The following is a 23751-nucleotide window of genomic DNA, read 5'->3' as shown; positions in this document are numbered from 1 at the left end:
AGGATGCCATAAGGTGTATATTTTTCTAATGTTCTCTATATATCATGTACCAATATCATCCGTATGTCATGTCTACTACTTGTCTGTTTCTCAGGATACAATGGCCAAGCGGAACACAGTGATTGGCACTCCTTTCTGGATGGCCCCCGAGGTGATCCAGGAGATTGGGTATAACTGTGTGGCAGACATCTGGTCCCTGGGCATCACAGCCATAGAGATGGCAGAGGGAAAGCCTCCCTACGCAGACATCCACCCTATGAGGGTGAGTCTATTGTTAATGTGTACAGATCTGGTTTTGTTATTGATGGAACTTGTCAAACACTCTGTCTCAGGGTTGAACCTCTCTAAAATCAATCTGAGTATAGTGGCAAAAACAGAGAGAACTTGAATTGTGATTTTGTGTTATTAAATTGTTTCTGTTCTGTCTGTTACATTGCTTTGTCATAGGCCATATTTATGATTCCTACCAATCCTCCACCGACGTTCCGAAACCCAGACTTGTGGTCAGAGCCGTTCCAAGACTTTCTCACCCAGTGCCTGGTGAAGAACCCAGAGAACCGAGCCACTGCCACACAGCTTTTACAGGTAGAAGACCCCATCTCACCGACACTGTCTGCATCTCAAATGCCTCCCTTCTCCCTAAATAGTGCACTACTTTTGACAGCCAAAAGTAGTGCACTGTGTAGGGAATAGGGTGCCAGATGGGACCTTATTCAGCCTAGTACTTCTGTTTCTCTCCCCTCTCTTCCTCTTTTTGTCTCTTTCGGTCTGTTCATTTCCTATTTGTCCTTCCATCATTTCTCTCTGGATTACATTTTCCTCTTGCAAAGAAACACGTTGCATGAGCAAACTAACCATTAATATTTTCGATGGGATAGCACATTATCCGAGGCCATTTCCAAGTAAAACTGAAACTTGCGGTTGCATTGCACTGCTTTAAACTCTGGTTAAAAAGATTTATAAACGCCTTTATTTTTAAGGCAATTTCAAATAAACATTTGCAGTAAATGCTGTGGATGTCGGCTCAATTGTGTTTTTGTGTGTGTTTGTACGTTGTGTGTTTGTCCTCCGGCAGAATACGTTCATTAAGACTGCTAAGCCCAGCAGCATCCTCAGAGCTCTGATCACAGATGCCATGGAAATCAAACTGAAGAATGTGGAGGCCGAGCAGAGAGAACAGGACCAAGAGGACGAAGACAACTCGGTACACACACACACACACACACACACAGACCCACACGCACACACACCCCACTAAAGCTTAGGCCTAATTCATAGTTGGGAGCTGCAGGGCCGCGACAGTCCGCCGGCCCATTTATCAGCTATTTATTAGCCTCATGGAATTGTTTTTTTTATCAACAAGCTTGGCTACGTCACAATGGACAGCTTGACCCTACCACTTTATTCTGTACGCTGACTGATGGGGCTGGGGAAATGTAACCACTCTCAAACACTGTAGACCTATTTATAGACGGGGCAATAGATGCAGGACTGACAATCCAAGAGATCGACATACATCATATTTTTAAACACATTTTGGAGCTTTACATTGTTTACAAATGACACCAAAAACATAAACAATGGAGTAATACTTGTATTTATATTTGGGATTAAGCTCATAAGGCATGTATAATTTATATTATTCAGTAACAAATGCAATTAAATATCATTAGGCAGGTTTCCACTGACTCAGGTTTATTTGACAAAAGCAATGTCGCAACCAAAAAACATTGCGACGTGTAATGGAAACGGCAGCTATAGACCGTTATAATGGCATGCGAGCTTGCATTCTAAATAATTGTAGGACCCCTGACGACTTCCTCTCCGAAAACGTGTTGTCCTTATACTAGCCTGCTAGGCTTCCAACCAAACAAGTAAAATGAATCAGACCAACTTTGGTAGTTTCTGTTCTGTTGTGGTGTGAGGTCAGGCAAAAATGCCATATTCAAAGATTCAAATGTTCAGATTTCCAAAAAACGAGGAAAGACGACGAGCTTGGGTCACTGCAGTCCAAAGGGAGGCTTGGGAGCCCAAAAATCATACCAGGGTCTGCAGCACTCACTTAATTTCAGGTAAACTCACTAGTACACAATTCATTTAAAATCTACCTAGCTTGTAAGACCAGCGTTATTAGCTAAGTCTGAAATACGACAAATCTATTAGACACAGTTAGCTACAGACCACCATAATCCCAGTTAGCTAGCTTGCTAGCTAATTTAGCTAGACAAGCTAACGGTAACTAGCAGCTACCTTGCCTAACGGTTTTTGCGTCCAACATTAGCTAGCTAGATTAACTAACTTGTAGTAACTGGTCAGAAGTTGAGTGAGGTCCTGGTTCCCAAAATTACACGTTATTGTTTTGACCGATAAAAACATGTATAGGAGAAATGTTCTAAAGATCGGCAACATTTTTATCTGTTCGACATGGGTGGATTTTTCTTTTGTAGATTTTTTTCTTTTGTTATTGCGACAAATGGAAACGAATAAATGGTGATTGCCGAAAATTAAGTCTATTTTTGCAACTATAAAACATTGTTTCTTTGCAGGACAGTGATTGTCCTGAATTGCTTCACTTTGCTTTTCTGTTTGGCTGGATGCAAGTTTTACCTTCCAATTATTTCAGATCTCCTGGACTGTGGCAATAAGTTAGCACGTGAGAATTATGAAAAATATTATTACATTCTTGCATTCTATCCATATTGGCTTTTGCAGGCTTCCTGAAACAGATCGGTGGGAGGGCATATAGGCTGTCGCCAATTTATTAATGCACAATTTGCCTAAATGGATAATGGAAACACTTTCGACACTAGGTTTTTAGCGAAAAAGCCTTTTTATTAGGTGTGACTTCATTACGTCCAGCTGTTTTTATCGTCACAAGTTAAATGGAAATGCATCATAGCATGCAATTGTCACATCTATTTTATATGCAAACTATCTAAATGTCAGCCAGAAATCACTAGACAAGTTAATGGAAACATAGCTAATCATTTAAAATGACCGGCAGAAAATTGTATCTTGTGCTTCGTTGGCATACTGCTATTTCTCTGCCCTGATATTACACACTTGAAACATCAGACTGCCTCTATACAAAAAAAGCCTACCAACTGGATGATACATCACTGGATTTTTCAAAATCACGGTGTCAAAATCTATTTCCATGTAACTTTGTGTGCGTGACCGTGTGGCGCAGTTGCACAGTCTTGACCAGAGATGTTTTGCCCAATCAGGATGAGGACGAGGTAGACCAGGGTACGATGGTGAGGGCAGGCACGAGCGACATGGGCACCGTCCGGGAGGCCGGTTCGTTAGCGGGCACGGTGAGGACCATGATCAAGCAGAGCGACATGGGCACCATGGAGTCTCAGCTGGGCACCATGGTGATCAACTCGGACGATGACGAGGACGCCGGCACCATGAAACGTAAGAGACAGAAGCCACACTGTCATAGTAGATTTATAATTCCCTGTTGGAGTTACATTGCAATACACTGTGAATGTCATGTCGAGCCATTACGTGATCACTGGAGACTTTTGGTGTGAAAAGAGAATGAGTTGTCAAAGCATTACACAAAACGATGTTACAAGGGCTCATGAATCTATCACGGTGTGTGTGGTGCATTCATCAACCCCAGCTTCAAATTGGCTCATTCAACCCCTCTCATCTCCCCTGCAACTTGTTGTAAATGACAATGTGTTCTCAGTGAAGTTACCTGGTTAAATAAGTTTAAGTAATAAAAAAAAAAAAAAAAGGTTAAATAAATTAACAAATAAAATGAAACAAAGTTAAGTTTCTATAATTAAAAGTGCTGTACGCAAGTCCAGATGCAATCTGTCCAAAAATTTTTTAGCTAGCATGCTTCCGTTTAAAACCACTGTCCTGCGTACAGTGAGATTGTGGTTACTTCATTGGACTTGGAGCCACACATTGAACCAGTGGGACAATGTGACGTTCCAGTGGCTGCCCATGATGTATAGGACTGCCAATTTTAGCTGATTTCTCTCCGAGGCCCACTAGATGGCATGGATATTTCACTGGGGTGAAGGGGAGATTGTTTCCCTTGCCGCATAGTGCTGGTGGCTGCTCAGGCTAATACCATTTACATTTTAGTCATTTTAGGGATGGTCCAGAGAATAAAGAGTGTTTACTATAGGGCTGGGTGATATATTGAGTTAATTCAAATAAAAAAATACTGCCGACAAGCATTGAATCTCATTTTTAAATTACTTTAATTTTTATGAGCATTTATGTCCACTTTTTGGTCTCGTCTCCCTCGCTCCTTCTGACTGCTGTGCAGCACTTTCCCACTCACACACCAAGCTGAGAGATTGCTTCTTCCTCTCTGACAGCAAGCAGTTCCAACTCGCTATTTGTATTTTAAGTTTGGTCATGTGGACACCGAAACACAGTGAGACATAATTTTACTGTAATATAGGTGAATTTAACCTTTCTAACGAAAGCGCATACAATTGACCTCCGAGCAGATGCACTGTTGCACATGGCATTGCGTTACCACGTACCGCTAGCAGCATTTTTATGTGCTAGCTGTCTAGTCTGTGTTTTTATAAATGTGCAATGAACATAAAAATACTCATTTATAAGGAATTGGCAACTCATTCTCATTCTGAGAAATAAGGCTACATGCTCTTAAAACAGGTAGAGACAGACAGGGGGGTATGTTCATAACAGTTGAACTGTTCTACCTTGCTAGCTAATAGATAAACATTGGCTAGACTTGAAATATAAAGATTAGGCCTATCTGGCTACTACCTAGCACGTGGGCTTGTGCTTGAGAGATTGTTTATAAGACCTGTGTTAATTTTCTATAATGCATTCACCTGCTACAATAAGTTATTATTAGTGGATGTGCATGGTTCTGGTTACATTTGTAACCAAGGGGTCATTTTTCATAGACTTAAGTCAGATCAGTGATTATTGCAAAATGGCAGGTTAAACTATTTTCATCAAATGTCATTTTTAGTGGGTGTTATGGTTGTGGAAGGCTTATTTAGCCTATGCATAATTTTGTAAGCACTGAATTAATAAAATTATTGCGGACTGTTCAAAATGCAGTGTATTGACCTTTAACTGTACAACAAAGTTTATTTAGAGAGAGAAAATTAAACATGTAGATGTAAATCGCGCGTAACTGTGAAGAAATCGAGATATGATTTTTAGGCCATATCACCCAGCCCTTGTTTACTAGAAGGTTTATGTAATCTGACATTTTGCCATTAGTTGTCATCTGAAGAATGCCAAGCAGGGGTGGAATTGGGGGTGAATGAATGGGAATGGAGTAGAGTTCCCAATGAAAACATCTCATGGGTTATAATATGATATGTGAAATACACTACCGGTCAAAAGTTTTAGGACACTTACTCATTCAAGGGTTTTTCTTTTATTTTGACTATTTTCTACATTGTAGAATAATAGTGAAGACATCAAAACTATGAAATAACACATATGGAATCATGTACTAACCAAAAAAGTGTTAACCAAATCAAAATATATTTTATATTTGAGATTCTTCAAATAGCCACCCTTTGCCTTGATAACAGCTTTGCACACATTTGGCATTCTCTCAACCAGCTTTACCTGGAATGATTGTTCAACAGTCTTGAAGGAGTTTCCACATATGCGTAGCACTTGTTGGCTGCTTTTCCTTCACTCTGCAGTCCGACTCATCCCAAACCATCTCAATTTGGTTGAGGTCGGGGGATTGTGGAGGCCAGGTCATCTGATGCAGCACTCCATTACTCTCCTTCTTGGTAAAATAGCCCTTACACAGCCTGGAGGTGTGTTGGGTCATTGTCCTGTTGAAAAACAAATGATAGTCCCACTAAGCCCAAACCAGATGGGATGGCGTATCGCAGCAGAATGCTGTGGTAGCCATGCTGGTTAAGTGTGCCTTGAATTCTATTGTCACCAGCAAAGCACCCACACACCATAACACCACCTCCTCCATGCTTTACGGTGGGAACTACACATGAAGAGATCATCCGTTCACCCACACCGCGTCTCACAAACGCATGTCGGTTGGAACCAAAAATCTCCAATTTGGACTCCAGACCAAAGGACAAATTTCCACCGGTCTAATGTCCATTGCTCATGTTTCTTGGCCCAAACAAGTCTCTTCTTCTTATTGGTGTCCTTTAGTAGTGGTTTCTTTTCAGCAATTCGACCATGAAGGCCTGATTCACACAGTCTCATCTGAACAGTTGATGTTGAGATGTGTCTGTTACTTGATCTCTGTGAAGCATTTACTTGGGCTGCAATTTCTGAGGCAGGTAACTCTGGAACAAAATGGAGTCGTGTTCTGATTTGCCGAAGGGAGGGCGGGGAAGGGCCTTGTAGGCATCTCGAGAAGGCGAGTAGCAGTGATCTAGTGTTTTTCCTAAGCGAGTACTACAGTCAGTGTGTTTGATAGAACTTCGGTAGCGTTTTCCACAAATTTGCTTTGTTAAAATCCTCATCTACAATAAATGCGGCCTCAGGATATGTGGTTTCCATTTTTCATAGTCCAGTGTAGTTCCTTGAGAACCATTGTGGTATCTGCTTGAGGGGGAATATACACGGCTGTGACTATAACCAAAGAGAATTCTCTTGGGAGGTAAAACAGTCGGCATTTGATTGTGAGGTATTCTAGGTTGGGTGAACAAAAGGATTTGAGTTTCTGTATGTTATCACAATCACACCTTGAGTAGTTAATCATGAAGCATACACACCTGCCTTTCTTCTTCCCGGAGAGTTCTTTATTCCTGTCTGCGCGATGAACTGAGAACCCAGCTGGTTGTATGGATGGGGACAGTATATCCCGAGAGAGCCATGATTCCGTGAACCAGAGTATGTTACAGTCCCTGATGTCTCTCTGGAAGGAGATCCTCACCCTGAGCTTGTCTACTTTATTGTCCAGAGACTGAACATTAGCCAGTAATATACTCGGAAGCGGTGGATGGTGTGCCCGCCTCCTGAGTCGGACACTCGTATGTGAGTGGGTGTGTGTAGAATCTGTATAAATGCATTTGCATATTTTGTGTGAGTGAGCAGATGATGGAGTGAGTGTGTAGGGCCCTGTGAGTGTGCATAGAGAAAATAAAAGGTCAACAAAGATTAACTATTTTGTTAGCTATTTATCAGTATTATTGCTTGGAGATTTTCAAGAGCCTGTTGGTGCCAGACTTGATGCACCGGTACCACTTGCCGTGCGGAATCAGAGAGAATAGTCTATGGCTTAGGTGGTTGGAGTCTTTAACAATTTTCAGGACCTTCCTACCACAACGCCTGATATAGATGTCCTGGATGGCAGGGAGCTCGGCCTCAGTGATGTACTGGGCTGTCCGCACCACCCTCTGTAGCGCCATGAGATCGATGACGGTGCTATTGCCATACCAGGCAGTCATGCAGCCAGTGATGATGCTCTCAATGGTACAGATGTATAACTTTTTGAGGATTTGAGGACCCATGCCAAACTTTTTCAACCTCCTGAGGGGGGAAGAGGCGCTGTCGCGCCTTCTTCATGATTGTATGCGTGTGTTTGGACCATTTTAAGTCTTAAGTGATTTGTACACTGAGGAACTTGAAGCTGTCGACCTGATCCAGTTGCAGAGGGAGGTGTTCAGACTCAGTGTCCTAAGCTTGGTGACAAACTTGGAGGGGACAATGGTGTTGAACGTTGAGCTGTAGTCAATGAACAGCATTCTCACATAGGTATTCCTCTTATCTAGGTGGGTGAGCGCCACACTGCCAGGTCACTGACCTCCTCCCTGTAGGCTGACTCATCGTCACCGGTGATCAGGCCTACCACTGTCATGTCGTCAGCGAACTTGATGATGGTGGAGTCATGCTGTAGTCAATGAACAGCATTCTCACATAGGTATTCCTCTTATCTAGGTGGGTGAGGGCAGTGTGGAGAGCAATTTAGATTGCATCTTCTATGGATCTGTTGGGGCGGTATGCAAATTGGAGTGGGTCTAGGGTGGCTGGGATGGTGGAGTTAATGTGTGCCATAACCAGCCTCTCAAAGCCCTTCATGATTACAGAAGTGAGTGCTACAGGGTGGTAGTCATTGTGGCATGAAGCCTTAGAGTTCTTGGGGACAGGAATGATGGTGGTCATCTTAAAACATGTGGGGATTACAGACTGGAGAGGTTGAAAATTACTGTTCTGCGCATGCTCTGAGAACGTGCCCTGGAATTCCATCGGGCCCAGTGGCCTAGCGGGTGCTGATCTGATTACAGACCTTTCTCACGTCGGCCTCGGAGAGCGAGATCACCCAATCCTCTGGGTCGGTGACGGCCCTCACACCCGGCACAATGTTGTCAAAGCCTGCATAAAATGCATTGAGTTCGTCTGGTAGAGAGGCATCGTTGGGTAGATCACTGTTGGGTCTTCCTTTGTAATCCGTAATGGACTGTAGCCCCTGCCACATCCGGCGGGCGGCAGAGCCTGTGTAATATGATTCCACCTTATTCCTATATTGTCCTATTGCTCGTTTGATGCTCTGCAGAGGTCATAGCGGGACGTCTTGTACTTATTCCTGTGTTCGGCCGTAGCCTCAGTTGTCTATGATAGCTCTGTGTGTGGTAGCCCTGTCCTTTAGCTTAGCGCCAACCATGGTGTTAATCCAGGGCTTTTATTTGGAGAAGCAGCTAACCCTCACCGTGGGGATAATGTCGCCGATACATTTTCTAATGAAGCCGGTGGCAGAGGTGGTTAGCTCGTCAATGTTATCGGCGGAGTCTCTAAACATATTCCAATCAGTGCTAGCAAAGCAGTCCTGTAGCATAACCTCTGATTCTGGTGACCATTTCTCAATGGAGCGGGTCACAGGTGCTTCCTGTTTTGAGTTTCTGTTTGTAAGCAGGAGTACAGAGTACTATAAATGCATTTATGGCCTATGCCTACATGCCCTGTAGAGCCCGACCGTTAAATCGGTTCACCAATATTGGCCTTTTAACAGCTATGTCGGTATCGGCCGATAACTCCACAGATAACGATATTCGATAAATAGGATGAAAAAAGGCTATCTCATGCTTATCTAAACACTTGCGGCCTTCTCATTATGTAATTGTTGTCACAATACAGTGCCTTCAGAAAGTATTCATACCCCTTGACTTATTCCACATTTTGTTGTTAGTCTGAATTTAAAATGTATTGCATTTTTTTTCTTCTCATCCATCTACAAAATAATCCCATAATGACAAAGTGAAAACATGTTTTATACATTTGTGCACATTTTTTGAAAATGGAAGTACAGAAATATCTCAATACATAACTATTCACACCACGTTAGAATCACCTTTGGCAGCGATTACAGCTGTGAGTCTTTCTGGGTAAGTCTCTAATAGCTTTGCACACCTGGATTGTACAAAATGTGCATATTTATTAAAAAATATATATTTAAGCTCTGTCAAGTTGATTGTTGATCATTGCTAGACAGCCATTTGTCAAGATTTTCAAGCCGCTTTAAGTCAACTGTAACTAGACCACTCAAGAACATTCAATGTCATCTTGGTAAGAAACTCCACTTTATATTTGGCCTTTTTTTTAGGTTATTGTCCTGCTGAAAGGTGAATTTGTCTCCCAGTGTCTATTGGAAAGCAGAATGAACCAAGTTATAATTTTTTTTCTATGATTTTGCCTGTACTTAGCACTATTCTGTTTATTTTAATCCTAAAAAAGACATAACATGATGCAGCAACCACCATGCTTGAAAATTTGAAGAGTTGTGTTGAATATGCCCTAAACATAGCAAATTGTATTCAGGACATAATTTCTTTGTCACATCTTTGGCAGTTTTACTTGAGTGCCTTATTGCAAACAGGATGCATTTTTGGAATATTTTTGTTCTGTACATGCTTCATTCTTTTCACTCTGTCATTTAGGTTAGTATTGTGGAGTAACTACAATGTTGTTGATCCATCCTCAGTTTTTTCCTATCACAGCCATTACACTCTGTAACTGTTTTGAAGTCACCATTGGCCTCATGATGAAATCCCTGAGCTGTTTCCTTCCTCTCTGACAACTGAGTTAGGAAGGACACCTGTATCTTTGTAGTGACTAGGTATTGATACATCATCCAAAGTATAATAAATAACTTCACCATACTCAAAGGGATATTCAATGTATGCCTTTCTTTCCGAGTCATTGGAAAGTACAGAGATGAGGTAGTCATTCAAAAATCATGTTAAACACTATTGCACACAGAGTGAGTCCGTGTAACTTATTATGTGACTTGTTAAGCAAATGCTTAGTCCTGAACTTATTTAAGCATGCCGTAACAAAGGGGTTGAATACTTATTGACTCAAGACATTTCAGCTTTTCATTTTTTATTAATTGGTAAACATTTCTGAAGGCCAAGTGTATGAAATCAACATTTGAAGCACAGTTATTGGACAATTGCTCTTTTGGGTGGCAAAATAATTCAGTGTGGAAAAATTACACTTTTTCATTTCCCCGCTGTAAAACAGTATATCGGTAAGTTCCCCCCCAAAAAAAAAAATCGGACCCCCAAAAAACATATCGATCGGGCTCTAATGCCCTGTACTGATGGCCTTTAGAGTAGCAGCCTGGTATCTCTGGTTTCAGCTAAGATACCTCTGTGTCTGATCAATTAAAGCGATCAATCCACCAATCCTGGGCACATTCTCCTTCTCTTCCCTAATGGAAAAGGATCCAGTTAGTATAGATTCCTGCTCAGAGCTGTTAATACGACGTTAACAAATGAACGTGTAGAAATAACCTTTACCCTCCTAAATGGAATTCCCTCTCCAATCCGAATCGCTTACCCAGAGTAAGTCTTTGGTCTTGGAGTCTGCTGCCCAGAATAAGTTAGGCATATTGATTTTCCGTAATGGGGCTGTAGGAATGAGAAGGCTATTTCTTTACACCATCAGGGTCCTGCGATGGACGCACGAGCTAGAAATTAAGCCGCTAACAAATTGAAATGATCCTCACTCCAAATTGATTCGAAATCACTAGTCAAATATGAAGAATTGTTTGAATAACTACTTTCTCCCACTCCTTAATTACGATCAAACATTTTGGTCAGTTGAATAAATTACTTTTGAATTGCTTCATCTCAGAACTTTTTAAGTTTCCAATACTTTTTAAAGTGGTGATTGTACTGAAATTCTTCAGTGACACATTTTAATATATTTGGCAATAATTACTGATGAATACATGAATCCAAAATGACACTTCAGTATGTTTCTTCTCAAGTAGTGATATGTGCGCGCATGTAGGAGAGGATTTCTGTGCATGGAGAACAATAGTAGAGTTTGCTTAGATGCTGGAATCTGAACAGTCTGTGTCATTCTCACCACTCATCTGCTCTCCCCCACAATGCTCAGCAGAAGACCCTCCTGATGCTATGTGGCCAGGAATCAAATCCCAGGGATGAGTTCTCCCTGTTATCTCATGATGGGTTAAATAATTGATATTTTGCCCAGTGAAGATGTCCCACTGCTGGGCTTTAGTGGTTCCTTGGTATCTACTTCTGCATTAAGTCAACTCTGGGGTGGTCTCTCAACTTGGTTGGGCTAGTGTGCTTTGTGGACTCATCTGACTTTTTTTTATTCATGGCAGGAGTTTTCCTTGTTTGATTTTGGGTCAAATTTATGCAGTGGTTCACAGTCCGGTGTAATCTAGTGTCCTTCATGTTATTTCAGTAAAGGTACAATGTGTTTAAGTGTCAGTTGGGAAAGGCACATATTTCATGTTACTGTAAGGAACACCAGAGTAAGCTGCATCAGTCCAGGTAGACTAGTTCCTCCCCATTTTGTTAACCAAATGTTATTCTGTTTTGTGCCTCCTGAACACGAGTATGTAAAGCTTTTACTGAGGTTTGAGAGGAATGCTGCATGGAGAGTATAGCAAAGATGTTGGGGTGGATGTCATTGTAATGTAGCATACAGTACAACCCTGTCAAACTATCCACAGGGACACAGTTTGGTAGGGTATGGAATCTTTTCTGACCAATGGTAGTTTCTTCAAACTGGATGTAATGTGCTGGGTTGTGTTCAGTAGGCAAGAAAAGGAAGAAAACGCAGTGAGAAAACGGCCCAAAACGGGAAGGGACTATCTAAACCTGTCCAATAAATGCTTTGTTTTAGTTTTCTGTTGCAAAACGTTTCGCTACGGTGGGGAGCTTGTCTCTTCTTCCTGTACTAATGGACCAAATCTGCAATTGTAAGAGACCATGGCTGAATTAATGATACGCCAAGGGTCTCTGCCAGTAGGAGTGGGGTACAGGCAGCATATGGCCATATAGGCAGAGACCATTTCTTAACACTAGGCATAGCATTTAATTAAAGGTATTTTTCTTCTGTAAGCTGGTTAGCGTGATTGTAGTCCTGGGGGTTTTGATGGTCACTATAATGATTCCTATAGGAGTGAGTAACACCTTCTTACTCAATACATTTCTCTCTTCAAAATGTCTCTGATCACCAATATCTTCCCTTTCATCAATACAGGTCCATGGGGATTCAAACCATTTGAATGCAAATATTATGTTTGCTTGCATGAATACGGCCCTTTATATCCATAGAATGCTCCCTTATGAAACTGTATGAAATATGAAAGTGAACGGTCTTCTTGAACGTTGGAGGCACTGACACCCCTGTTGTTTTGGTGCATGTCTAGGGAGAGATGAGACCATGCAGCCCGCCAAGCCGTCCTTCCTGGAGTACTTTGAGCAGAAAGAGAAGGAGGCCAACTGTCACAACGACAGCGGAGGAGACGCAGGACACAACCCTGACAACCGCAAACTGCCTGCGGAGGGGGATCTAGAGGTGGTAAGTACAGTGCCTTGCAAAAGTATTCATCCCCCTAATAATCCACGACAGCCATTTACGTTTCTCCTATTTTTTGTTGCATTACAACCTGTAATTTAAATGGATTTGGATTTGGATTTCATGTAATGGACATACACAAAATAGTCCAAATTGGTGAAGTGAAATTAAAAAAATAGTTGTGAATAGTTGTGCACGCTCAAGTTTTCGGGTTTTTTGTCTTATTTCTTTTTTGTTTCACAATAAAACATATTTTGCATCTTCAAAGTGGTAGGCAAGTTGTGTAAATCAAATGATACAAACCCCCCCCAAAAATCAATTAAAATTCCAGGTTGTAAGGCAACAAAATAGGAAAAATGCAGAGGGGGGTGAATACTTTCGCAAGCCACTGTAAAGTGACATGATGCCGATGCCTCTAGTAAGCCGTTCTTCTACTTCCTATAGAACCTTCGTTGTTTTAACCTACACGGCTCAGTACCTCAAAATTAACTACAACGTGATGGAATCATGCAAGTTATGACGTGCTTAACGGACAACTAAGTATTATTGACATTTCTTCCAATTAACTAAATCACCTGATGAGCAAGAATTAGATTTCACCCCAATGAATTAGAATTAACCCTATGGGCCGGTTTCTCAGACACAGATTAAGCCAATGCTATTCCTGGACTGAAAAACATGCTTAACTGAGAATTTCCTTTGTTTTTTAGTCCAGTACTAGGCTTAATCTGTCTGGGAAACTGCCCTATGAGTTTACTTAGTGAACACCATGACTTAAACCCAGCATATAAAGTACAATGTTGAGCATCAACAGATGGATTAAGCCTACACCAAGGATTTAGTGCAGGGTAAGTCTTATTTTTTACCACTCCATCCCTGGCCTACACATTCTGTTTACTTTAAGAGCGCTGGCCACACAGATGAGGGGTAAAGATGAGACCTGTTGTGGCATTCTTGAGCCAGCAGTTTTGCTCTCTTGCCGTGTCACGCTAGTCGTATTTGTTGTTCTCGTTTTTGTTACGTTAAAATAGACTGACAGTCGACCGTCGAGTGACTCCAGAAGTCACTTACACTGGCAGCACAAGCAGCGGCAATATCTTCAAACATCACATTTGTCTCAAAACCCAACAGAATTGGGTCAGTAGCTGCAAAGTAGACTTGGAGATGAGGATGCGATATGCTGCATGTTGGTTAGATCAGTTCAGCTTGGTCGTTGTTTGAAGTGTCATGATGACTGGGGCCTGCACTATAGACTACATGAAGCTAGCCTAATTGGCGCTGGATCTAAATATAGACCTGTCATACAAAATAGTTTTGCCTGTATTGCTTTGATTTTGTTTGCGTGGCTTCAATACGTTAATGTCTGGCGGTTAAGACGGCTGTAAGACATCACAGTGGACTTTGGTGTGTTCAACATTGCATGAGGGAGACAGAGTATGTAGATTAGATTACTTTTAAGGGACCATGTGATTCAAGAGGGCTTTTGCAATAAAAATTCAGGCAAGGTAACGTGTAGGCCTAAATCAACCCTCTCTTTTGAGACCACCGGCCTTTTAACATATTTGTTGCAGGCCTGCTATACCTCATTCAACTAGTTCCCGAAAAAAATCAAGCCATTGACTAGTTGAATCTGATGTGCTAGCTCAGTGCTACAACAAATAAATAAATCATATCTCTATTTCTTTTTTCAAACTTATAGACGATTCACAAACTATATCTCGATAAAAAAAGAAGTTCTCTAAATAAGCTTTGTTGTACAATTAAAGGTCAAATGCACTGCATTTCAAACAGTCAGCAATAATCTATAAATATAAGCCTTCCACAACCATAAAACTCACTAATAATTTAATTATTGTATCAAAGTAGTTTAACCTGCTTTTTTGCAATAATCACATCTGGCTTTCAAGTCTGTCTATGAAAATGCCCTTTTTGTTACACGTGCTAGTGAGTAGCCAGCTGATCTTTATATTTAAAGTTTTGCCAACTTGGATCTATTTGCTAGCTAACAAGGCAGAAAGGTTGAATTGTTATGAACACACCCTTCTATCTAACTGTTTGAACAGCATGCTAGCCTGTCCACTTTGTTCAGATGTTGAAATCAAGTAGCCTACCTTATTTCTCAGAATGAGAACGAGTTGTCATTTAGCAGATGCTCTTATTCAGAGCGACTTACAGTTAGTGCATTCATCTTAAAATAGCTAGGTGGGACAACCACATATCACAGGCATAGTAAGTACCCTTCTCTTCAATAAAGTAGTTATTAGCAATGTCATTTTCAAAGGGCTTATTGTGGACCTAAGCTTGTCGCCTGCCTTCCTGCCTTCGGGACAACAACTCCCATTGTTAGGGCGAGACACAAGCATCTCGTCATTATATACAGATCTCTGGTGTAAATGGGAGGGTGCACACAGCACAGAAGGTGCGAAGGAGACGAGACCAAAAAGACAACATGAGAACAAGCGGACATAAACTCTCATTTTAAAAAAATACATATTTTACAGTGACTTCGGAAATTATTCAGACCCCTTGAATTGATTAAAAAAAAAAATAATTCCCCTCATCAGTCTACACACAATTCCCCATAATGACGAAGCAAAAACAGGATTTTAGAAATGTATTATTAAAAATAAAAAACAGAAATATCACATTTATTTAGACCCTTTACTCAGTACTTTGTTGAAGCACCTTTGGCAGTGATTACAGCCTAGAGTCTTCTTGGGTATGACGCTACAAGCTTGCCACACCTGTATTTGGGGAGTTTCTCCTATTCTTCTCTGCAGATCCTCTCAAGCTCTGTCAGGTTGGATGGGGAGCATTGCTACACAGATATTTTCAGGTCTCTTCAGAGATGTTCGATAGGATTCAAGTCCAGGCTCTGGCTGGGCCACTCAAGGACATTCAGACATTTGTCCTGAAACCACTCCTGCGTAGTCTTGGCTGTGTGCTTAGGGTCGTTGTCCTATTGGAAGGGGAACCTTCGTCCCAGTCTGAGGTCCAGAGTGCTCTGAAGCAGGTTTGTATCAAGGATCTCCCTGTACTTTGCTCCATTCATCTTTACCTCGATCCTGACTAGTCTCCCAGTCCCTGCTGCTGAAATACATTCCCACAGCATGATGCTGCCACCACCATGCTTCACAGTAGGGATGGTGCCAGGTTTCCTCAAGAAGTGATGCTTGGCATTCAGGCCAAAGAGTTCAATCTTGGTTTCATCAGACCAGAGAATCCTTCTGGAAGATTCTCCCATCTCCACAGAGGAACTCTAGAGCTCTGTCAGACTGACCATCGGGTTCTTGGTCACCTCCCTGACCAAGGCCCTTCTCCCCCGATTGCTCAGTTTGGCCGGGCGGCCAGCTCTAGGAAGTGTCTTGGTGGTTCCAAACTTCTTCTATTTAAGAATTGCTGCAAAGAAACCACTACTAAAGGACACAAATAAGAAGAAGAGACTTGCTTGGGCCAAGAAACACGATCAATGGACATTAGACCGTTGGAAATCTGTCCTTTGGCATCAGATGACCTGGCATCCACAATCCCCCAACCTCAACCCAATTGAGATGGTTAGGGATGAGTTGGATTGCAGAGTGAAGGGAAAGCAGCCAACAAGTGCTCAGCATATGTGAGAACTCCTTCAAGACTGTTGGAAAAGCATTCCAGGTGAAGCTGGTTGAGAGAATGCCAAGAGTGTGCAAAGCTGCCATCAAGGCAAAGGGTGGCTACTTTGAAGAATCTCAAATATAAAATATATTTTGATTTGTTTAACACTTATTTGGTTACTACATGATTTAATGTGTTATTTCATAGTTTTGATGTCTTCACTATTATTTTACAATGTAGAAATGAGTAGGTGTGTCCGAACTTTTGACTGGTACTGTGTGTGTGAGTGTGTGTGTGTGTGTGTGTGTGTGTGTGTATATATATATATATATATAATTTTAAAAAATCTTGATTCTTGCAATACAGGCATTTCGATTATCGCGCAAAAACATATATCAAATTAATTCAATTAAGTTGAATGTATCACCCTACATCACCCACTAATTAATTTGACTGTCGACACAGTTACATGCAGTTCGATACTGAATGAGAGGACGCATCAGTTGTCACAAAAGATGAGGTATTTTCGGAAGGTAGAATGAATGTAATATGGGGAAAAAAAAGGTGAACCCTACATTTGAAACGGTTTGGGGTCCGTGGACCGATGCACTTCTATCTTAAAGGAATACTTCAGTATTTTGTGATTTCGGGTAATTTCCTACTTACGCAGAATAAGTTTCATGTCTCTGCGTGCAGTTTGAAGGAGGTTTAATGTAGCATATCATTAGCTTAGAGCAATTGTTGGAAGTCTATGGGTATCTACTAGCCAGCTCCTCTCAAAAGCAGGGAAATAGACCTAACTACTTCAAAGCTGGGTGGTTGGTCATTTATAATCTTACGAAGCTATACATAGTAATTTATATTTTATACATTAGTTAATTTGACTGATAATCATAAGAAATTAGATTCTATCAACTTCCTCATTTGCGGACTACTTTGGGTTCTGCCTGCACGCTCTTCCCGCGAGACTTGGTGTGGTTTTGTAAACAACACCCAGGAGGCAGCCAGCTGTTGCGTACTCTAGTAGCTAAAGTAGCTAGCTTGCTTGCTTGCTGGCAAATCAACATAACATTTGATAAAAATCATGTCGGACTTTGAGGTAGAAGAATAATAGCTTTTTAATCAGAGCCATATTTATTCTAGCCAGAATTTACTGAAGAGGAACTTGTGCAGTTGGATGCTGAGCAAGCACGGGGGAGGCTGAATTAGCGGAGCCAGTAGACGAGCTAGTGGAGCGGTAGAGTTTGTGCATATATTATGATGACATTTTGTGACGTTTTGTTCGGGTACAAATTTTTTCTGGAGGCAAAATATATATAGAAGAAGTTTGGAGCCGAAGTCTACGCCCCTTCGTTGATGATTAGTCAACAGTAGGGATTCTTCAATAAAGTATTTGTTGTCATTCAACAAGAGGAGACACGTTTTCATACACATTTTTTCATTGAAAAATATTGCACCAAACATCTTAGATGTAAAATTGCGCAACGTCAAAATTAATGACATATTTCTTGAGTTAGCTTAGATTAATTCGGACTATTGTGAGGACTAACACTACTATTGCTTTTTTCTATTTTTTAAAACGAAGGTCTTTTAAGGGAGTATGAGAGCACACTCGTTCAGTTCGGCTAGCCGAGTTCGGCTAGGCGCCAGCCGATCTGAAGCATGCTGACACCTTAAACCAGAACATATTTTGAGTACTTACCAGCAATGGTTGAGGCGTGTCCTCTATTCTGGTCCTGAACGTGATGTTACTCCAGCAGATATGGAGTCCGTTTCTTGTGGACTGTCCCCTATCTCAACCTGAGTGAGAAATAAAGGAAAAGGGAACAGGAAATGTTGGTATTCATTTGAAATAAACAAAGGAGAGCACACTTGAAGAAGGCCATAATAGCTGTTCTGTTTTTGTGGCATGCTGTCATCTATTACATAGCTAACTCTATAAAGTAAAGTCGATATATTTGTTTCTCAAGCATGTGAAAATGGTATAATTAGTTAGAAACTTAAATCAAGTTTAATAAAGACAAAAATAATGGCAATTTGAATAATGAAAAAGGACAGCACATAATTTTGAGCATTCTCAGTTGTTTTGTTATACTCGGCTATTCTTTGGCTTTGAGAGGAGGGCATTCACAAAGATGTAGGCTAAAGGATGACCGCTTATCCACGAGAAAATGGACAGGCCTGTCGCATTTTATCATGAGAACAGCTAGCTACAATTCAATCAATCAGATAATGTAATATCATCAAAACACTTACCCCATTCCACTTTGTTCTGGTGTACGTAGAATACCAACTGATGGGACCGCTGTATCCCTCAGGAAACGTCTCATCTTGGCTTGTCAATTCCATCCTCTCATACAAATAAATCTGACAAACTACTAACTTTCTGAGGTCCTTGGTCAGAGTGATGTCATCTATAATCAGCGCAACTAACCATAGTTTCAGTCGGTCCGGATCATTCAATGGAAGTTTATGAAAGATTCTAGCCACCTATCGGTGAATCGTTACATCCCTAATACCCATGTAGGTTAATTGATCAATATATCTGTAAATGTAGGCTAATATCCTACAAAAACTTTCCAGCACTAGGCCTAGGCTACTTCATGTGTGCCTATTCACTGCAAATGGCACGCTCTACTACGCTTCGCAGGCGCATCAAAGCCATACAACAGCCTACTCCGGTTGTAAAGTGATGCCATGAGCTCAATATTAAGAGGTGAGAAATAAATTATATAGAGTGCATTTGGAAAGTATTCAGACCGCTTCCCTTTTTCCACATTTTGTCATGTTACAAACTTATTCTAAAATGGATTAAGTAATTATTTTCCCCTCATCAATCTACACACAATACCCCATGATGACAAAGCAAAAACAAGTTTTTAGAAATGTTTGCAAATGTATTACAAATATGAAACAGAATTAACTTATTTACGTAACTATTCAGACCCTTTGCTATGAGACTCGAAATTAAGCTCAGGTGCATCCTGTTTCCATTGATCATCCTTGAGATGTTTCTACAACTTGATTGGAGTCCACCTGTGATAAATTCAATTGATTGGACATGATTTGGAATGGCACACACCTGTCTATATTAGGTCCTACAGTTGACAGTGCATGTCAGAGCAAGAACCAAGCCATGAGGTTGAAGGAAATGTCCGTAGAGGTCCGAGACAGGATTGTGTCTAGGCACAGTTCTGGGGAAGGGTACCAAAGAACACAGTGGCCTCCATCATTCTTAAATAGAAGAGTTTTGGAACCACCAAGACTCTTCCTAGAGCTGGCTGACCGGGCCAAACTGAGCAATCGGGGGAGAAGGGCATTTGTCAGGGAGGTGACCAAGAACCCAATGGTCAATCTGAAAGGGCTCCAGAGTTCCTCTGTGGAGATGGGAGAACCATCCAGAAGGACACCCAACTCTGCAGCACTCCACCAATCAGGCCTTTGCGGTAGAGTGGCCAGACGGAAGCCACTCCTCAGTAAAAGGCACATGACAGCCCGCTTGGAGTTTGCCAAAAGGCACCTAAAGGACTCTGACCATGAGAAACAAGATTCTCTGGTTTGATGAAACCAAGATTGAAATCTTTGGCCTGCATGCCAAGCGTCACGTCTGGAGGAAACCTGGTACCCTCCCTACGGTGAAGCATGGTGGTGGCAGCATCATGCTGTGGGGATGTTTGTCAGCGGCAGAGACTGGGAGACTAGTCAGGATCGAGGGAAAGATGAACGGAGCAAAGTACAGAGAGATCCTTGATGAAAACCTGCTCCAGAGTGCTCAGGACCTCAGACTGGGACGAAGGTTCACCTTCCAACAGGACAACGACCCTAAGCATAATATAAAATAAAAAAAAGAAATAATAATAATTAAAAAACCATTCCTTTAACAGATGCTCTTATCCAGAGTGACTTAGAGGAGCAATTGGGGATAAGTGCTTTGCTCAAGGGTACATTGACAGATTTTTCACCTAGTCAGCTCGGGGATTCAAACCAGCAACCTTTCGGTTACTGGTCCAACGCTCTTAACCGCTAATCTACCTGCTGCCCTAACCAGGCATGATGTGTGCAAGCATTAATGCTCATGCATCTTATCAATCGTTATCGAGAGCCTGTATTTTGAGATTTTGTAAGGATCTTAACATTCATTGGTAAAGAGTTCTTAGGGTAAACTTCAACTTTATGCAATCTGAAACCCTGAAAGCACAAAGTACTTCTAAGGACACCATGGTTTAATGTGCAAGGTTTAGACCAGGTGTTTTATAATTAATATGGTGGTGTCTGTATGGTTTGAAGCTGGGATTCTTACACGTCTTTCAGCTCAAGTTCAAGCTTAGTATAATTGCTGACTTTACGTGAACATTGTATACTTTTTAGATGCGAACATGGAGTGTGGAGGAGCTGAGGTTACGGCTGGCCTCCCTTGACCCCCAGATGGAGCAGGAGATCAAGGACATCCGCCAGTGCTACCTGGCCAAGCGCCAGCCCATCCTGGACGCCATCGAGGCCAAGAAGCGACTCCAGCAGAACATCTGAGGCACTTTGGCATGCCACACTCAAACCTCTTAAGTGGACTCTTGGTCATTCACACTGGACAATGACGTGGACAGATTACTTCTGTTCATTGCTTTGGACTCTACTTCATTGCGGTTCTAGTCTTTTTCTTTAAATGGAAACCACTTAATGCTGCCATGCATGGATGTTTTTGGGGGTTTTAACTTATTGCGTTGTTTTGTTTCGTGCACTTGAGACTTCAAGTATTATTTTTTCACTCATGTGGTACAATTGTATTATCTTCCACTGTTGGTACTCCTGAATCAACTGTGTAGCATTGCTAATTGGAAATCGCTTTCATACCATACACTGTATCATTTTGTGTGTTTTTCTATTACCACTTTTGTGTAATTTGGTACTTATTCCTTAATTTGTATTTAGGTTCCCCATACTAGCCTATTAATTTTGCAGCGCAGTACATTATCCAGCCAAAGGGAAGAACCTGAATTTAATTCAATAGATAGTACCTCAGCCTTGGTTGAATGCATGTGCCTCAATAAAAACCAATTTCTAACTTCAGATACGTGCATATCTGTTGTCAATGGACGATTTTAAGAAAACGTCAAGTTTCATGCTCATATCAGAATTTTTTTATTTTAGAGACATTACAATGAGAGAATGTACAAAAAGGTACAAGGCATAACCGGTTAAAAGGTGTTTGAAAAATGTAAGTGAAACCTTGTTTTTGTGTTAAACCACGGTGCACTTCGTTCATTGTTATTTACTTCTCTATTTTTGTTCATAACTCATCAACATTCCATAGAGCAGCTTGTACTTATTTTTTTAACATTCAAACTTTTGGTATATATAAGGGGCAATCATTTTGTATATATAGTTTAGCAGTTATCCTTAGGAGGAAGAAACATTTTGCATTTGTTCTGCTACAGAAATTTGCATCAGTGTGCAAACTAGGCTCTCAGGTCAGATATTCTCAGGATATTAATTAAGAAATGTATCGAAATAACTCAGTTTAATGACCAATAAGCACAATTTAGTTATCTGAAAATATGACTTGTTACAAGCAAAAAGGGAATGTATTTAATTGCCTTATCCTGCCTACTTATTCGTTTTTTGCATTATTAATTGGAATAATGATCTATGTCAATTGTTTTTTTTAATGAATTACAATTATTTAATTACTGTAGGTTTATAACTCCTCAAACCTTTAACATATCACTCAATCTAAACCTGCTCTGTTGATCTGATTTATATTTATTTGAGATTCATCACATTGTTACAACCATTGTTTCTGAGTAACGTTCTATAGGCAGGCTATGTTTTTGTCTCTTATATTGAAAGGCATTCATTGAAGTTGCAATCTCTGTAAAGCATTTCAGACCTGTAATATGAATGAAGAACTGGTGTCTACTCTAAAATCGCCACCGGTCCATAAATGTAGTATTCATTCCAAGAAAATGGTTTTCAAATTTCCATGCCTTAAATTATGCAATGAAAGTCATGCATGTGTTAAATATCAGTGTTTGATTTGTGTATTTGTTGCGTGCCTATTAAAACCAATTTGTGTTTTTTTATACTATGTGTTTTTTCCTCCCCATTTGAAGTTACTGATGTTGGAACGAGTGTACTGTTATGAGTGTTTTGGCTTTTGCAATGACATCTCAGGCAAGGTAACATATGTAGGCCTAGATCAGTGTTTCCCATCCCTCTCCTTGGAAACCACAGGTATTTTAACATGGTTGTTGCAACCCTGATATAGTACACCTCATTCAACTAGTACACGAAAGAAATCAAGCCATTGACTAGTTGACTCTGATGTAATAGCCCAGGGCTACAACAAATATCTGACTGCTGGGGGTCCTCAAGGATATGGTTGGGAAACACTGGCCTAGATGTCACTACAGACTTAGTCTGTGGGTAGTCTGCTTTATGAAATGATGGTTGTTAACTCACTAGGAAGCAGAACCGGTGCAGAGAGCGTGGCCATGCTGCTACCTTAAATTGCAACTCTGGATGAATGTGTGCTAGAACAGCTGGGGGATAACATTTATCTGCATTATGCATGAGAGCGAGATTAAGAAGGACCACGTTTTTGTCTCCAAACACTCCTACTCTGAACACACCAAGTAAAGGAAGGTATGGGCCGTGGCTAATAATCCACGACAGTGGTTTTCACACGCCACCCCATTCCCCACTGGACACTATTTTGGGAGGCTTGCTTGGCCGTAGATGATCTATGCTGGGTAGTTGCTTAGGTTGGGAGATATGGACAAAAATCTATATCGCGGTAATCTCAAAATCGAATGGTTTTGACGATTTTGAATTTTTTACGGAGTGAAATTCTCTTCTACTAGCTGGCGTCCAGTGCTCCTCGCAAACGTGATTGCTGTCCACCTCGTATAATGATCAACTTTACCCTGTATATATAATAATTACCATAATCACTGAGTATACAAAACATTAAGAACACCTGCTCTTTCCATGACATAGACTGACCATGTGAATCAAGGTGAAAGCTATGATCCACTTGTTAAATCCACTTCAATCAGTGTAGATGAAGGTGAGGAGACAGGTTAAAGAAGGATTTTTAAGCCTTGAGACATGGATTGTGTATGTGTGCCATTTAGAGGGTGATATGTAAGTGCCTTTAAACTGGGCATGGTAGTAGGTGCCAAAACTACCAAAACTATTGCTGATGGTGAATCTGAATAATCAAAATAATATCTATTGTAAGCCGAGTTCAGCAGGTTGGTCAGTGTGCGAATCTGGGCACAGTGGCAGTTTGACTAGGCTACCGATATTGCCAGGGGTTGTTCAGCATGCAAAATTACTTGTACTGTAGATCAATGACTGTCAACACAGTTCAGT

At 41.0% G+C, this 23751-nt stretch overlaps 1 protein-coding gene across 1 annotated transcript in view; it reads left to right on the top strand.

Annotated features, from left to right (window-relative positions):
* Positions 1-22457, top strand: part of LOC123492064 (serine/threonine-protein kinase 4-like) — a 36930-nt gene extending 14473 nt beyond the window's left edge. The window contains exons 6-11 of the mRNA XM_045223981.1: positions 95-262; positions 448-585; positions 1076-1204; positions 3228-3420; positions 12641-12792; positions 20749-22457. Coding sequence (XP_045079916.1) covers positions 95-262; positions 448-585; positions 1076-1204; positions 3228-3420; positions 12641-12792; positions 20749-20907 — 939 coding nt within the window. The 3' untranslated portion in view covers positions 20908-22457. The remainder of the gene's footprint in view (positions 1-94; positions 263-447; positions 586-1075; positions 1205-3227; positions 3421-12640; positions 12793-20748) is intronic.
* The last annotated feature ends 1294 nt before the right edge of the window (positions 22458-23751 follow it).

The sequence above is a fragment of the Coregonus clupeaformis genome, chromosome 12 (assembly GCF_020615455.1).
Source record: "Coregonus clupeaformis isolate EN_2021a chromosome 12, ASM2061545v1, whole genome shotgun sequence".
Lineage (NCBI taxonomy): Eukaryota > Metazoa > Chordata > Actinopteri > Salmoniformes > Salmonidae > Coregonus > Coregonus clupeaformis.
The sequence above is the reverse complement of the archived record's forward strand: the minus strand, read 5'-3'. Positions and strand labels throughout refer to the sequence as shown.